This window comes from Marmota monax, unplaced genomic scaffold (genome assembly GCF_021218885.2).
Source record: "Marmota monax isolate L192 unplaced genomic scaffold, Marmota_monax_Labrador192_F-V1.1 WCK01_AAM20220418_F8-fsc00077, whole genome shotgun sequence".
NCBI classification, from domain to species: domain Eukaryota; kingdom Metazoa; phylum Chordata; class Mammalia; order Rodentia; family Sciuridae; genus Marmota; species Marmota monax.
The window spans coordinates 1,728,822-1,745,000 of record NW_026694610.1 but is presented as its reverse complement, the minus strand read 5'-3'; the positions used below and the strand labels follow the sequence as shown (position 1 = coordinate 1,745,000).

General features: G+C 34.2%; 1 protein-coding gene across 1 annotated transcript in view; it reads right to left on the bottom strand.

Moving 5' to 3' along the window:
* The window catches only part of Nup155 (nucleoporin 155), a 61,271-nt gene that overhangs the window by 6,070 nt on the left and 39,022 nt on the right, over window positions 1-16,179 (bottom strand). The window contains exons 23-32 of the mRNA XM_046422330.2: window positions 15,136-15,327; window positions 14,149-14,287; window positions 13,328-13,463; window positions 12,216-12,369; window positions 11,897-12,001; window positions 11,076-11,230; window positions 7,227-7,356; window positions 6,037-6,150; window positions 5,064-5,184; window positions 4,513-4,623 (exon numbers count right to left, since the gene is read on the bottom strand). Coding sequence (XP_046278286.1) covers window positions 4,513-4,623; window positions 5,064-5,184; window positions 6,037-6,150; window positions 7,227-7,356; window positions 11,076-11,230; window positions 11,897-12,001; window positions 12,216-12,369; window positions 13,328-13,463; window positions 14,149-14,287; window positions 15,136-15,327 — 1,357 coding nt within the window. The remainder of the gene's footprint in view (window positions 1-4,512; window positions 4,624-5,063; window positions 5,185-6,036; window positions 6,151-7,226; window positions 7,357-11,075; window positions 11,231-11,896; window positions 12,002-12,215; window positions 12,370-13,327; window positions 13,464-14,148; window positions 14,288-15,135; window positions 15,328-16,179) is intronic.

The following is a 16,179-nucleotide window of genomic DNA, read 5'->3' as shown; positions in this document are numbered from 1 at the left end:
TTTCTTGGAAAGCTGGGAATGGAGCCACCATTTGACCCAGCTATTCCCCTTCTCGGTCTATTCCCTAAAGACCTAAAAAGAGCATGCTACAGGGACACTGCTACATCGATGTTCATAGCAGCACAATTCACAATAGCAAGACTGTGGAACCAACCTAGATGCCCTTCAATAGATGAATGGATAAAAAAAATGTGGCATTTATACACAATGGAGTATTACTCTGCATTAAAAAATGACAAAATCATAGAATTTGCAGAGAAATGGATGGCATTAGAGCAGATTATGCTAAGTGAAGCTAGCCAATCCCTAAAAAACAAATGCCAAATGTCTTCTTTGATATAAGGAGAGTAACTAAGAACAGAGTAGGGTCGAAGAGCATGAGAAGAAGATTAACATTAAACAGGGATGAGAGGTGGGAGGGAAAGGGAGAGAGAAGGGAAATTGCATGGAAATGGAAGGAGACCCTCAGAGTTATACAAAAGTACATACAAGAGGAAGTGAGGGGAAAGGGAAAAATAATACAAGGGGGACAAATGAATGTCAGTAGGGGGGGCAGAGAGAGAAGAGGGGAGGGGAGGGGGGATAGTAGAGGATAGGAAAGGCAGCAGAACACAACAGACACTAGTATGGCAATATGTAAATCAATGGATGTGTAACTGATGTGATTCTGCAATCTGTATATGGGGTAAAAATGGGAGCTCATAACCCACTTGAATCAAAGTGTGAAATATGATATATCAAGAACTATGTAATGTTTTGAACAGCCAACAATAAAAAATAAAAAAAAAGTATTAGTTTCACATATTTATAAACATTTATTAAAAATATATATACAGGATAAAAAAAATCAGCATACAAAACTCAATAGCTTTCCCAGACACCAATAATCCACAGAGGAAAAAAAAAAAATCAGGAAAACAATCCCAAACACAATAGTTTCAAAAAACAAAACCCAGGAATAAATCTAACCAAGGAGGTAAAACTGAAGAAAGAAATTGGAGAAGACACTAGAAGATGGAAAGACCTCCCATGTCCACGAATAGACAGAATTAATATTATTTAAAATGGCCATACTACTAAGCATTATACAGATTCAATGCAATTCCTATCAAAATGCCAAGAACATTATTCACACAATTAGAAAAAACAGTTCTGAAATTCATTTGGAAGAAAAAGACCCAGAATAGTGAAAAAATTTTTAAGCGGAAAAAAAAAAAAAGCAATGCTGGAGGCATCACAATACTTGACTTCAAATTATAATGAAAGGGCTATAGTAACAAAAACTGGATGGTACTGACATAAAAACAAACACACAGACCAATGGAACAAAATAGAAGACACATCCCAAATACAGTCACCTGATCCTTGACAAAACACAAAAAACATTTGTTGGGAAAAAAAACTTTTATCCTCATGTAGAATGAAATTAGACTCTCCTCTTTCAACCCTGCACAAGTCAACTCAAAATGGATCAAGGACCTCAGAATTAGAAAAGAAACTTTCCAATTTCTAGAAGAAAACAAACATCAAATGAACGTTCTAACATATAACCTCAGGCAACTTCAACAGGGCTCCTTAAGCTCAGGAAATAATATCAAGAATAAATGAAGAGAATCAAATTAGAAAGTTTCTGCACAGCACACATGTTATTGAAAACAATAACATGAAAAGAGAACCTACAGACTGAGAGAAAATCTTTGCTAGCTACTCTTTGACATATAATTAATATCCAGAATATATAAAGATTCAAAAAACTTAACACCCAAAAATCCCTAAACACACAATCAATAAGTGGGCAAATGAACTAACAGACACCTTTCAAAAGAAAAAATATAAATGTCCAACAAATACATGAAAAATGTTGAACATCTTTAGCAACCAGGAAAATGCAAATTAAAACTATACTGAGATTCATCTCACTCCATTTTGAATGGCAGTCATCAAGAATATAAATAATACATGCTGGAGAGCTGGGGTTGTGGTTAAGTGGTACAGTGCTTGCCTTGAATGTGTGAGGCACGTGGTTTGATTCTCAGAACCTCATATAAATAAAAATATAAAGGTCTATCAACAACTAAAATAAATAAATAAAATTTAAAAATAATAATATATGCTGGAGAGGATGGGAGGGCTGGGGAAAGAAACACTTTACACTGTTTACTGTAAATTAGTATAACTACTATGGTAATCAGTATAGAGGTTCTTAAAAAGAGTAGCAATGGAATCACCATATTACCCAGCTATACCACTCCTTGGTATTTATCTCAAAATATTGAAGTCACCATACTACATCCATGCCCATGTTATAACAGTACAATTCACAATAGCCAAATTATGGAACCAGCCTAGTTGTGTCAAAAGATGAAAGGAAAAAGACAATGTGGTAATGTATACACAATGGAGTTTTAGTCAATCATAACGAAGAATGAAATTCTGTCATTTACAGAAAAATGGATAGAACTTGATAGCATTAAGAAAAATAAGCCACTCAGAAAGCCAAGAGTTGTTTTCTCTCATATGAGGAAGCTAGAAAGGGGGAAAGGGGATAAAAATAAAGGTATGGGAGATCTCATGAAAATTGAAGGAAGACCAGTAGAGGAAAGGGAGCAGGGGAGAGAAGTAGGAGGGGAGGAAAAAGGGAAATACTAGGGAACAACACTAACCAAAACATATTTTTATCTCATGTGCACGTATGAATGTATAACGATGAACACTACTAATATGTATAATATGAATGCACCAATAATAAACATGCATAAAATACATACATATGTCTGCTCTTTTATTTCTTTTTTGCAGTACTGGGATTGAATCTAAGGGTGCTCTACCACTGAGCTACATTCCAAGCCTTTTTTGAAAATTTAAAAATAATTTAGAAAATTTCTTAGTGCATTATATATATACATAATAGTGGGACCAAGCTTTGTTAAAAAAAAAAAAATTATTTTGAGATAAGGTTTAGCTAAAACTGCCCTCTAATTTGAGATGCTCCTGCCTCACACTCTGGAGAAGTTGGAATTACATGCATTCATCACTTCACCTAGCTTATGTTTGCTTATTTATTTATTTTTTAAGGTGCTGGGGATTGAACCCAGGGCCTTATACATGCTAGGCAAATGCTTTACCACTAAGCTATACCCTTAGCCCTTGCTCTTTTATATACTTTATTTCTCTATCTGTGAAATGGCACAGTACTCTTAATACTATGCCTACAAGAAATAGGGGTATGATTATAATGGTTGCATTTCTGACAATGTTCAAGGAGTGGATGCTAACCATCTGAGGTGGCCTATAAACAACTTTGAATGCTCATGAAAAAAAAAAATAATTTAAAGAGGGATGGGAAAAGAAAAGACTAGAATAAATCTGACATAACTTTCCTATGTACCTATAAAAATATACCACAGGGAATCTCATCATTGTGTACATCCACAAGAAATTAATTTAAAAAAAATAAAACAGGGGCTGGGGTTGTGGCTCAGCGGTAGAGCACTCGCCTAGCATCTGCGAGGCCCTAGGTTCAATCCTTAGCACCACATAAAAGTAATAAAATAAAGGTATTGTGTCCAACTACAACTAAAAAAATAGATAAAAAACAAAAAACAAAACAAAATAAAACGAAAACAATGAGAGTGTTAAAAAATACTACGGGTAAATGACAGAAAGATCAATTGAGGGAAAAGAGCATGGGGTAGGGAGAGGGAAGGGGAAGAAGAGGTACTGAATCAGAATATAATCCATTCTTTTATAATTATGTCAAAATGGCTTCTACTGTCATGTACAACTAAAAAGAACCAATTATTTAAAAAAATTGAGAGCTGGGGGTATAGCTCAGTGGTACAGCACTTGCCTAGTATGACTCTGGGCTCTATTTCTAGCACTGTAATATATGTAAATAAATGAATGAGTAAAAGTAAAAGAAATAATGCTATATTATGAGCACATTCATTCATGTTTTTCAATATTTTTCAATAACATAAAAATGCTTAGTATTCCACTTCATGGATGTATTTTTGGTGCTTCTATTGTTTTAAAACAGAAAAAACTACAGATTGGCAAGTAATTCAATAGTTGCCTATAAAACAATTATAGTCTGCATAGGAAAGGGGTTCAAATAATTAAGATTGTAACCTAACCATTTAAAGAAAAATATAATCTGTGCAACAGAGCAGTTAAATCAAACACAGAACATCAGAAACCTTCCTCTTCACAACCTTGTACTGAGTTACCAACAATATAATCACTTATAATTTGCAATCTGCACAATCCCAAAATGGATATTTAAACTTGGAAAGTTGGTAAAAGTGTTTCATACTCCACTATTCATGAACAAGTTATGCTATTTTCTGAGGTCCTTTTTTTGGAGGTATAATTAAACTGCTGACCTCGATAGCAACAAAGATACTCTATTTTTCACTCTAAAGATCATTACTTCTCAATAAAGAAAAAAGTCATCAAATGAAGAAAATCATCAGAAAATGGAACATGACAGCACCTAAGGTTACTGCTTACCTAAAGGGAAGAAGCGAGGTGTACCAGCATAAATTTTGCCAAGGAGGACGATCTTCAGACTGAGAGCATGCATTCTATCTGTGGAGCTCAATGTTACACTATCATTCAACTCTGTAAGAAAGAGATATGTCAGTAGAAACCCAAATTATTTTTAGTGTAAAATGTTTTTATTGGCTATTTAATTGTTTCAAGGTTCGAAATATAGAATTGAGATTCACATTCATATAATTAGCAGATTCTGTGTTCCTGTTACTGTCTGATAAATGCTCTCATCTTACCAGATTATGAGATTTGAGGGAAGTGTCACAATATCCCTTATTATGTAGCATAAATCCTAGAAATGACACATTCTTTCTACTGAGGGTGTTTCCAGATTTTTAGTGGGATTGCTGTCTATATGATCACCCTACACTCTATGCAGATGCCCCAACTCTCTCTCTTCTTAGGTATACCTTTTTCCTTAGCCCTAGGAATATTATCTACTAGCAGTTTGCATGCCTCTACCATATCACTAAATAATGTATGTTAATTTACTATAATCCAACACTTACCTTTCTCTATGATATCTTGCCAAAGGGTCTGCACCAATATGGGGTCTGAATAACCAGCACAATGAATTATTCCAAGTTTACACTCTGCGAGTTTAAATGGGTCAGCAAATTCCCCATAAAGCTGTGGGAGAAAAATCCCACAATTAAACAACCAAGCAGAGATTAATATTGAAACATTCCTTCAAAATTAAAAATAATCAAGATATCAAAAGTATCTAAACCATGATACAGAGTAGATATTCATTATCCAAAATGCTTAGGAATAAATGTTTCAAATTTTGGAATATATAAATATACACAATGAGATATGTTAAGGATAGGAACTAAGTCTAAACATTTAATTCATTAATGTTTCTTACATGCCTTACACACACACACACAGCCTGATCAAAGTCTTATATAATATTTTAAATAATTTTATGTGTTTTGACTATGACACATCACAAGGTCGGACATGGAATTTTCTACTTGTGGTGTCATGTTGGTACTCAAAGCTTCAGATTTTGGAGCACTATGGATTAGGAATGCTCAACCTGTATAAAGATGGTTATAACTCCAGGGCTAGGGGTTATGGCTCAGTTGGTAGAGTGCTTCCCTCGCATGACAAGGCCCTGGGTTCAATCCCCAGCACCAAAAAAAAAAAAAAAAAAAAAAGGCCATAATTCCAGATTAGTACTTATCCCCTTTTTTTCTTGGCCAAGCAGAGGTACTGTAATGATACTTCTTTTAGAATTAGTGTTGTTTAAACCAGATGTTCATAATTAAGGGAATACTGACAAATCTTGGGAGTGTTTCAGGGTACTTGGAACCATGTCTAAGAATAACTGAAGATGGAACTTTAAAGAAGGGATGGCTGTTCTTATTTTGTAGAGGTAGAATCATATTTCTCAGGAAACAAAAAGCAAAATATGAAACAAAGAATTTCTAAAAGTAAGGTGACCATTATAGGAATTTCACTCGTTTTTTTTATTACCTTAGTTATGTCCATTAACTCAGAATCCAACTGAGAAATTGCATCCTGTACAGAAGAATGATGGGAATACTGTCTTTGTAGTGTTTCTTGAATTTGAAGTTGGATTCTAGCAACCTATTTTGGACAGAAAATAATGTTTTAATCTCTTTATGACAAGTTAACAAGTGCTTGAAGGAATAACTCCTAGTAAAGTTCGCTAAAATAAAAATAATATACGTCACAGGGTATGTACTACAACAGAAAGCCTTTGCTGCCCACTAGTACCTCTCATGAATGTAGCCAGACACATAACTAACTAGACCGGCCTTTCCAGTCACCTATGCAAAGTGGTATGGCCACATGAGTAAGTTCTCTTCATAGAATGAGAGCAAAAGTAAAGGGCCATGGTTTTTCTGAGTGTAAAAGTGCTTCTTATACATTTTTTTCTTTCTCTTCCTGTCAGATAAAAGCCAAGGCCCTAGGGAATGGCAGTATTAGAAAATAAAACCTGGGACCCTAAATCAAACACGTGGAAGAAAGTCACCTGCCAATCAGGAACATACACTCAATTTCTGTAAATGAGAAATAAGCTGTTTGCACATAGACAACTAAATTTTTTGGTCTCTTAGTTAAGGCAATTTATCTTACTCCTTATGTTTATAGAATCAATGGTGAATATAATATAACAAACATCTTGTTCCAACAGTTGATTCAAAAATACAGAAATATCACAGTTAAAATGTATAAATTAAGCTGGGCATGGTGGCGCAAGCCTGAAATCCCAGCAGCTTGTGAGGCTGAGGCAGGAGGATCATGAGTTAAAAGCCAGCCTCAGCAATGGTGAGGCGCTGAGCAACTCAGTGAGACCCTGTCTCTAAATACAAAATATACAAAATAGGGCTGGGGATGTGGCTCAGTGGTCAAGTGCCCTGAGTTCAATCCCCAGCACCGCCCCTCCCATGCCAAAATTTGTAAGTTAAATTGCAACGATGTCTTTATATTCCAAGTTCTGGTATACTTAAAATCTCTCTAAGATTTATACCTAAACAGAAAATAAATATATACAAGCAGAAGAGACTAGAATTAATAATAATCACCTCTATAAACCTACCATTTACCAGGGAAATAAGGAAAAGTGAAATAAATATGTGGCTACTACTCTATAAGGATATAGCTTAAGTGTACTTACTTTTTTTTCCAGAGATACTTACTTCCATTTTTTCTTCTAATTCATGAAGGAATTCACCATCTGCAGCTATTGACGAAATGGCAGTGGAACTTTTGGCACTAAGAATGGCTCGGGCAATGTACTCTAACCGTTGCTGAAGTGAAATTTCTGTGCTAGGAGGGAAAATCCTTTATTTTTAGTTATATGATTTTGAAGAACTGAAGATATAAATATGCCATGTAGGATGTACTATTTTAAACCAAATGAGCATAAAAGGCCATTTGAAATGTGAAAAATTATTTTTCTAATAAATCTATTTTAGATTTCTAATGAGAGATTCATGATTTTAGACAACAAATTCTACATTTAAAAAGTATCTTCGTGTTTTAAAACGTCAGTTCAGTATATTAAAGATTAAATAGCTGGGTGCGGTGGCGTGAGCCTGTAGACTCAGTTACTTGGCAGGCTGAAGCAGAAGGATTGCTTGAGCCCAAGAGTTTGTAAACAGCCTGGGCAACATAGCAAGACGTTGCCTCAAAAAAACTTAAACCATAGAAAATGAAGACAACATAGATTCTTCTAAAATTAAGGAAAAACTTTTTTATTATTCCTCATATTTCTACCTTAATAAGTCTATATTACATTTAATTTTCCACACAGCAACCAGGATGACCACTTAAAATAAAACTCATGGACTACAACGATATGTATTCTCTTAAGACCCTTTAATCACCTTTTCCTAACTTCCCCCAACTTCATCTCCTTCTGCTCATTCCTATGTTCACTATCTCCAACACCAGCTTTCTTTCTTGTGTCCCAAACACTACAAACCTGTATTCTGCAGCACTTCTGTACAGATTCATTACTGTGCTTTGACCACTTTTCCTCCATTTCTATACAGTTACCTACTTCTTGCCCTTGTAGTCTCAAATTGAATGACACTTTCTCTGAGGACTTTTTTTTTTTAGTTGTAGATGGACACATATCTTTATTTAATTAATTAATTTATGTGATGCTGAGGATTGAATCCAGTGCCTCACACATGCTAGGCAAGTGCTCTACCACTGAGCCACAGCCCCAGCTCCTCTCTTGAGGCCTTTTTCAACGACTCCTAACTACAACAGCTCCCCACTCCTGCCAGGCACTTGCTATTATATTATACATTTTTATTGTATTTATAGAACCTGAATTTATTTATCTCTGGTCTTTGTCTACTAGAAGGTCAGAAGAGGATAGTGCCTGTCTTGTTCACTATTGCTTCCTGAATGCCTTGAACACTGGCACTCAAAACACATTTGCTTGCTGATCTATTGATAGGTATTAGAAAGTCCCAAGCATGGATCTCATGGCTGCCAGCTTCAGTCCTTTATATTCCACGAACCTGACATCATAAATTAGCTTGTCATTAAAAGCAAACCAATTCATTTACTTGTAGGGAACCTCTCATCAATCTGCATTAAATTTATCTTTTGCAACCAATTCATTCCAATTGGCATCAGGAAAAAATTGACTTTTTCTACTCTCAAAGAAGGCTTTATTTAAACTGTCCTTCTCTATAATTATGGTTCCTCTTTTTCTTCAAACAAAAGAATCCAAATTTAAAAAGAACTCTCTCTCTCCCTTCTGTTTTTCAAAGCAGAACTGTGTATGGCAATTAACTAGCATTACCCTTAAGGCTAAATATTAAGTACTCTGTACATTTAGGGGTCTTGTTACTGAAAGAGCTTTACTCCCAGTTCCAACTCCAACTCCCTCTCAACTGAATATTTAAAAAGCAAGTAATATTTCCAAGTTATTTAAAATATAACATTCTATGGCTGCCAATTAATTTGGTGCAGCCCATATATACAAGAAGATTGCAGTGAGGAAAAGAGCAAAAAGTAAAGCAATAGTTGGAAAAATTTATTATGGAAGGGAGTTTCTAAATCCAGGAATATAATGATTTTTGCAACAAGATAAAGAGTAAAGTACTATTAAAGATGGGCAATTAAGAGACTCTAATTTTCCATTTTGTTTTGTTTCTGTGGTACTGAGGATGAAACCTCAGTTCATACATGCTAGGCAAGCATCCTCCTAATGAGCAACATCCCTTCATTAAAATTTTATTTTGAGAAAAAGTCTCAAGTTGTCTAGGCTGGTCTTAAATTTGCAATCCTGCTTCAGGTGTCCAAGTAGCTAGGATTACGGTGTGTGCCAAAGTCCTGGCTAGAGATGTTAAAGTTTTAAGGCAATATGGCACAATAAAAATGGCATAAAGAGATCTGTATCGTAATGGTATTTAGGACTACATAAGAATAATAAGAGTAATCTTGAAATGAAATACTAAAAGTCTGGATTAGGGCACAGGCCATATGTAACTCTAGAAGAGTACAGCATGTAACATGTTCTCAAACATTGGATTACATAACTTTAATACATAACTTTAAGACATGTAGCTACAATGAATTTAAAGTTTAATAATGTTAATCCTTAATTATAAAAGTTATAAATTAACCAAGGCTTTTACTGGCAATTGTCTTTTAGGACTTTAAAGTCATTTCATCTTTTGCATGAAGGGGAACTTAAAAAAAAAATCAAGTTAACTATTATGACGAAGGAAGGAGAGAAAACTAAGAAACATGTGCAATATAATATATATTTGCACATTAATGCGCATAATCACACTTGCTATAACTGAATTTTTCTCTTTTGGTGCTGGAGATGAACACAGGTCTTGGTACATACTAAATTTGTGTTCTACCAGTAAGCTACACCCTTGGGTTACCACTACCCCCTGATTTTTACAAGATCTCACTATAATACCCAGGATGGCCTTGAACTCCTGGGCTCAAGTGATCCTCCTGCCTCCTCTTCCTGAGTTGCTGGGATTATAGATGTGTGCCAAAGCACCCAGATCCATATGAACTCTTTAAGCAATAACTCTCATTAATGTGATTTGATATCAGCTCTGTCTCCATACCTTTCCTTGCTAAATCAACCAATCCCCAGTTTTCAAAATAGTTACCCATGAAAATAGAAGGTTAAAAGAATGATCTTTCCAATATTAAATCAAATGATCATTTGATATAATAATCTAATTTAAATCTCCATGATTGTCTTAATGAAATTCTTTTTTTTTTTTTTAAATGTTTATTTTTTAGTTTTCGGCAGACACAACATCTTTGTATGTGGTGCTGAGGATCGAACCCGGGCCGCACGCATGCCAGGCGAGCACGCTACCGCTTGAGCCACATCCCCAGCCCTTAATGAAATTCTTAATCCTTAATATGTAAGCTGTGAGACATTTTTAGTAATTTAACACAACATAAGAAAGGCTGGGGATACAGCTCAGTCTGTAGAGTGAGAAATAGTTTTTGATCTTTTACTTAATAATAATTAACTACTGTTACTCAGAAAGAGTATAAAGACATACTTTAAGGAAAAAAAATTATAAGGCAGTTTGAATAAAGAGGGTCTAATGAGGATTCCTTTATTACCTACCTACCATACATTATTATTATTATTATTTTTTAATACCTTTATTTCACTTATTTATTCTTATGTGGTGCTGAGGATCAAACCCAGGGTCTCGCACATGCGAGGCAAGTGCTCTACCCCTGAGCCACAACCCCAGCCCATACATTATTTTTTTTTAAAAAAGGAAGCTGGGTATGGTGGCACACATCTGTAATCCTAGGAGTTCAATTCCCAGTACCCCGAATCCCACAATAGAGAATTATGAACTATAGATAAATCCAAGTAAAAGCGTAAAAAATTCTACTTAAATTGAATTAAATTCTACTTAAAAATTCTACTTAACTTGAATAGATTTCACTTCATCTGTGAAATCTGTATATAACTACATATAACTAGGTCTTTAATAATTCTTCACAATGAGAATATTATGCCATACCTATGCATGTCAGCCAATTTGGATAGGACGCGAGCAGCATTACTAAAACTTCTGTTCTTCTCATAATACCTCCAGAGTAAATCCATATAACGAACTTTGTTTTGATCCACTTTGGCCATTCGGACTAGATGTGGCTCCAGAAATGGAGAAGCAATCTAGAAATTATATGGTTACTCAGAAAAATGTTCTGAACACCAGTCTTAAGTCAAAAACACAATATTTCTAAAGCAACTATAATTTTGCTTTGTTGCATGAAATAAGCAAAATTAGAATCCAATAAAATAAGATAAAAGAATAGGCAATTTTTCTCATTACAAATGATTCTTGCTTTACTAGCTAACAAGTTTCTATAACAATTCAATTAGGTTAATAAAAATAAAATTACAAATCTTTAAATAAGCTTTGAGAACATAGGTATTGACTAGGTTCTGAGCTCAAAGGTGCCCTTAAAATTAATGAATGTCAGATAGTCATTTTATAGAAAAAGGAATATTGAGAGAGTAGTAAAAGAACATGTCCATAGTCACACAGTGATTTAAAAGCAGAGATAAGATGAAGTTCATAATTCATAACCCAGTGACTTCTACTCCACAATGTACATTATCCTAAATAACTTCTAAGCAAGAAAGTTAAAGCAACAGTCTAGTTGGCTTCTTAGGAAAAGAAATTATATTACATACTTAGGTTTATAACAACTGATGGTAGGTACAGGACGAGAAAAGAATTTCCTACAACTATATATTTGCTTAAATTACTAAGTTATACTAGTTAAAAATATAAATTAATATTAACAACACTGCAATAAAAAAAACATTTTTTACCTGTAGTAGCTTATCAGCAAGGTCAGCTTGTATTAACCAATTATAAAGAGCAATACTAAAGAGCTCATCCTTGGATCGCTGAGCCAATTTGAGCATTTGTTCAAACTAAAATAAATAAAACAGCAAAATTGGCATAGTTAAAGGTTTTGTTGTTGGGTATCACAACACTTTAACTCTAAACCCCTAATAAGAAATCAAGAATCATTGAATAGAAACTTCTAAGAGCTACTACCTTTCCTCAAGTGATTAGGCCACCCCTACCTTACAGAATTTCTAAAACACGGTGTACTTTCAAAAGAAAGTATGCTATGCCCCTTACATGGTGTCCTGCTTCTTCATTGCTCAGCATATTGGGATCAGATGATAGCACTGGAGGACCAGGTTTTTTAGGTACACTAGGAGACTGAGGAGCAGCCTTACTTTGATTTACAAGTTCTTGAAGGGTGTCTGTAATGCACTTGTAGCTGTTTAATCTGAAATAGAACACAAAAGGAAGTATGTTATTTAACTAAAAGCATTTGATTTACTTTATAAAATGTAAATATATACAAGAAAATAGTATATACACAAGAAGTATACTTGGGTAATACAAATACATATTTAGTATTAAAAATAACAAGCCCGGAGTGGTGGCACATGCCTATAATCCCAGCACTTGGGAGGCTGCCGCAAGAGGATCACTTAAACCCATGAATTTGAGATCAATCAGTGTGGGCAACACAGCAAGACCCTATCTCAAAAATAGATTAAAAAAATATACTTTCTCTGGGCTGGGGTTGTGGCTCAGGGGTAGAGCACTCACCTAGTGTGTGTGAGGCACTGGGTTTGATCCTCAGCACCACATAAAGTAAAATAAAGACGTTGTGTCCACTTCTAACTAAAGAAATTTAAAAAAAATTAAAAATAAATAAATAAAATAAAATACTTACCATTATCCTGAATGAAAACCCCATTTTTGTTTTCAAATGTTTTCCCCTTTAAAAACATCAATAAAGTCTCAAAAAACCCAAACAACTCCTTCCACAACACCAAAACAAAAAGAAAAACCACAGATGTAGGTCCGAAAACATTTATAATTTCTTAAGAATTTTCTTCAGATAAAAACTTTATTTCTGGGCTAAAAATTTTAATACTGATACAAGTCTTTATAAAACAATTAAGGCAGAATTAAATTTTATAAGCGTTATACTTGGAATATTATTTCCCTAATACTATCAATCAAAACTTGACACAAAAGTCTGAGGGGCTGGGGTTATGGCTCAGAGATAGAGCGCTCACCCGGCATGTGTGAGACTCTGGGTTCGATCCTCAGCACCACATAAAAATAAACAAATAAAATAAAGATGTTGTGTTCATCCATAACTAAAAAAATTAAAAAAAAAAAAAAAGTCTATCTGAAAGCAGATAATTGGCTAAAGTAATAGCAGTCACCTTTCTTGGAAAGCTTGAAGTCCAACCATGTCTTCCTCTGGCTCTCCATGTTTATAGAAATGAAGTCCAAGACCCTGTGGATCTTTCTTCTCTGCAGCAGTAAGAGAAAGTTCCACCACACCCTCATAAAAACGCACTAATGGGAAAGAAAAGGACAGCATATTTAGCCTATAATTAAGCTGATTATAATTTTCCTTAGCTGGCATATAAAACTAATCATTAAGGTCTATGATATATTAGTCTCCCTGGTGGCAACATCACAGAATGTTTCTGGTGAGACTATCAAAGAAAAGGTCTTAATATGCTTTTCAGGCAGATAGTATTAAAAAAAAAAAAATCATACTTAAAATAACAGAAAGTAGGATTTCAGTTCTTTGTTAGGGGAAAAAAAATCTTCAGGTACAAAATAATAACTGCACTAAGGGCAATAGCTTTTATATTAGGTTGGATCTGATTTAAAGTAATTTCAAATAAAGGAGGCATACTTTATTTTGAAAATTAGTAAAGAAATTTTAAGCATTTTAAAAATAAATATTACTAATAGTTAACTGGACAAGAACTAAAACTCCAACGTTAAAAAGTTACAAATTTCAGGCTGAGGGTATACCTCAGTGGTAGAGCCCTGGCCTAGCAAATACAAGGTCCTGGGATCAAGCCCTAGAAAAGAAAAGTTACATATTTCATGTTATCACTTAGGCCACTGACAATGAAGAAAGATTTGCCTCTGGGAAGAGGCATTTCATCATCATCTTACTTTATTCACATACTGTCATATATCCTCTGAGATGAGTAAAAGGTAAGATGAACATTTTATTTCTTACCTTGTCTATACTGAGTGCAGACGTTGGAAAGATCCACTTGATTGCTGATTTTTTGATATTCCTTTAATGATTCCCTTAACATTCTTTCCTTTTCAGACTTACTTTGAACTTGTCGGGAACGCTGGAGAAGCTCATTTGCCTAGAAGAGATGATAAAAACTTTAAAATAATATAAAATCAGGGGGATGATGCTGTCAACATAAAATTTAAGTCTATGTCTAAATTTATATGTGGTTTACCACCATTAAAAATAAAAACAACTCTACAAACTTACTTCTTCTTAATTTTAGGCAGAAAAGTTTTTGATCAAAATTATCCTAGCTATTCTTAATTCCTCTCACAAATATGTTAATCAAGACAGTTTTGTCAGGTAATTCTCTTGCCTAGTCAATACATTATTGGTCAGCAGGCAGTCCATGGGACACTGATTTATTTATTTTTTCAACCTGTAGGAAAGGATCAATAAAAATTGTTCCATTAACTCTAATTCATAATAGATTTACTTAAAGTTTTAGTGATTTTCCTTAATTTCTAAGGAGAGACACGGATTCCCTAATTTCTAAATTCAGTGTTTTTCCTTAATTTCTAAGCTTTTTCTTAAAAAAAAAAAAAAAAAGATACATATTTAGTTTTAGGTGGACACAGTATCTTTATTTTATTTTTATGTGGTGCTGAGGATCAAACCCAGTGCCTCATGCATGCTAGGGGAGTGCTGTACCACTGCACCACAACCCCAGCCCAAGCCTTTTCTTTTTTAACAAGACCTAAAAATAATATCAAATATTCTTTTATGACAAACTTAAAGGAGCATACCCAATTAAAGAAAGCATGAAATCCAACCCCTTTCTTAGATAGCTGAGGATTCTGAGGCCAAAACAACTAAGAGATCTCTTGGAGATCACATTAAGTAAAACAAAACAGTTCCTCTCAATTTGGTGTGCTTTTCATCGTACCATGAAACTTACTGTAAGAAACTGAAGCATCATACCTTAGAACAAACTGCATCATCAGTGCTATACAGAAGTGGGCAGATGTCCTGTAAATGTAAACTAATGCCATCAACAGCAGCATTATCTCTGATGTAGCAGTTGATAAGAGAAGAAATTAATGCCCCTGTGAGTTCTTTGTCCCTGATTACCAGATCTTTAAAAGTGGTGATCTTCAGCTGCTCTTGAAATTCCTAGGAGGATAAGAGAAGAATCCTTTCTATCAAATTATAGAAATATTATATTTCCACACAGTGAAATGTTTTCAATAACTTAAACACTAGCAGACTCTAATTCAAAAGAGAAAACAGGGTTGCAGGTATAGTTCAGTGGTAGAGCTATTTCCTAGGACATGTAAGGACCTGGATTTTATTCCCAAAACTAGGAAGAAAAAAAAAAAAGAAAATATGCTACAGCAACAAATTATTGTAAACATGCATAAAATAATGTAGAATTGGAAAAGAACCCATAGTGGGTGTAGTTTCAAACCTTTTACTTACAAATGGGGAAAGAAAAGTCCAGGTAGAGCTAAAATTATGGCCAGGTCAACTGACTTCAGTTATAACAGTAAAGAACATTTAAAACAATCTCAGTTTATACCTTATTTTTCCTAAATAATGTTAAAAAATTTTGTTATTTGAGGCCTTTTAACATTAAAATTTGTTCTATATTTTGAATAGCTTTGCTTGTTAAAATGAAATTCAAAAGCATGAAGGTGATTATATTATAGTAAAATACTGTTTTGTGATTTGATTATTTCCTTTTTCTAAGCACAAATATCAACAAAATATCCAAACTGCACTCTATTTTTGCACAAATATTTAATATGCTTTCCTTGAGCACATAGTTGGTGATGCAAGAAAGCAAGCTTTGAAGATGATGGCACATAATAAGCCAAAAAACTTGGGCTGGGGTTGTGGCTTAGTGGTAGAGTGCTCCCCTAGCATGCGTGAGCCACTGGGTTTGATCCTCGGCACCGTATAAAAATAAAATAAAGTTACTGTGTCTACATACAACTAAAAATTAAATGTTTTTTTTTAAAAAAA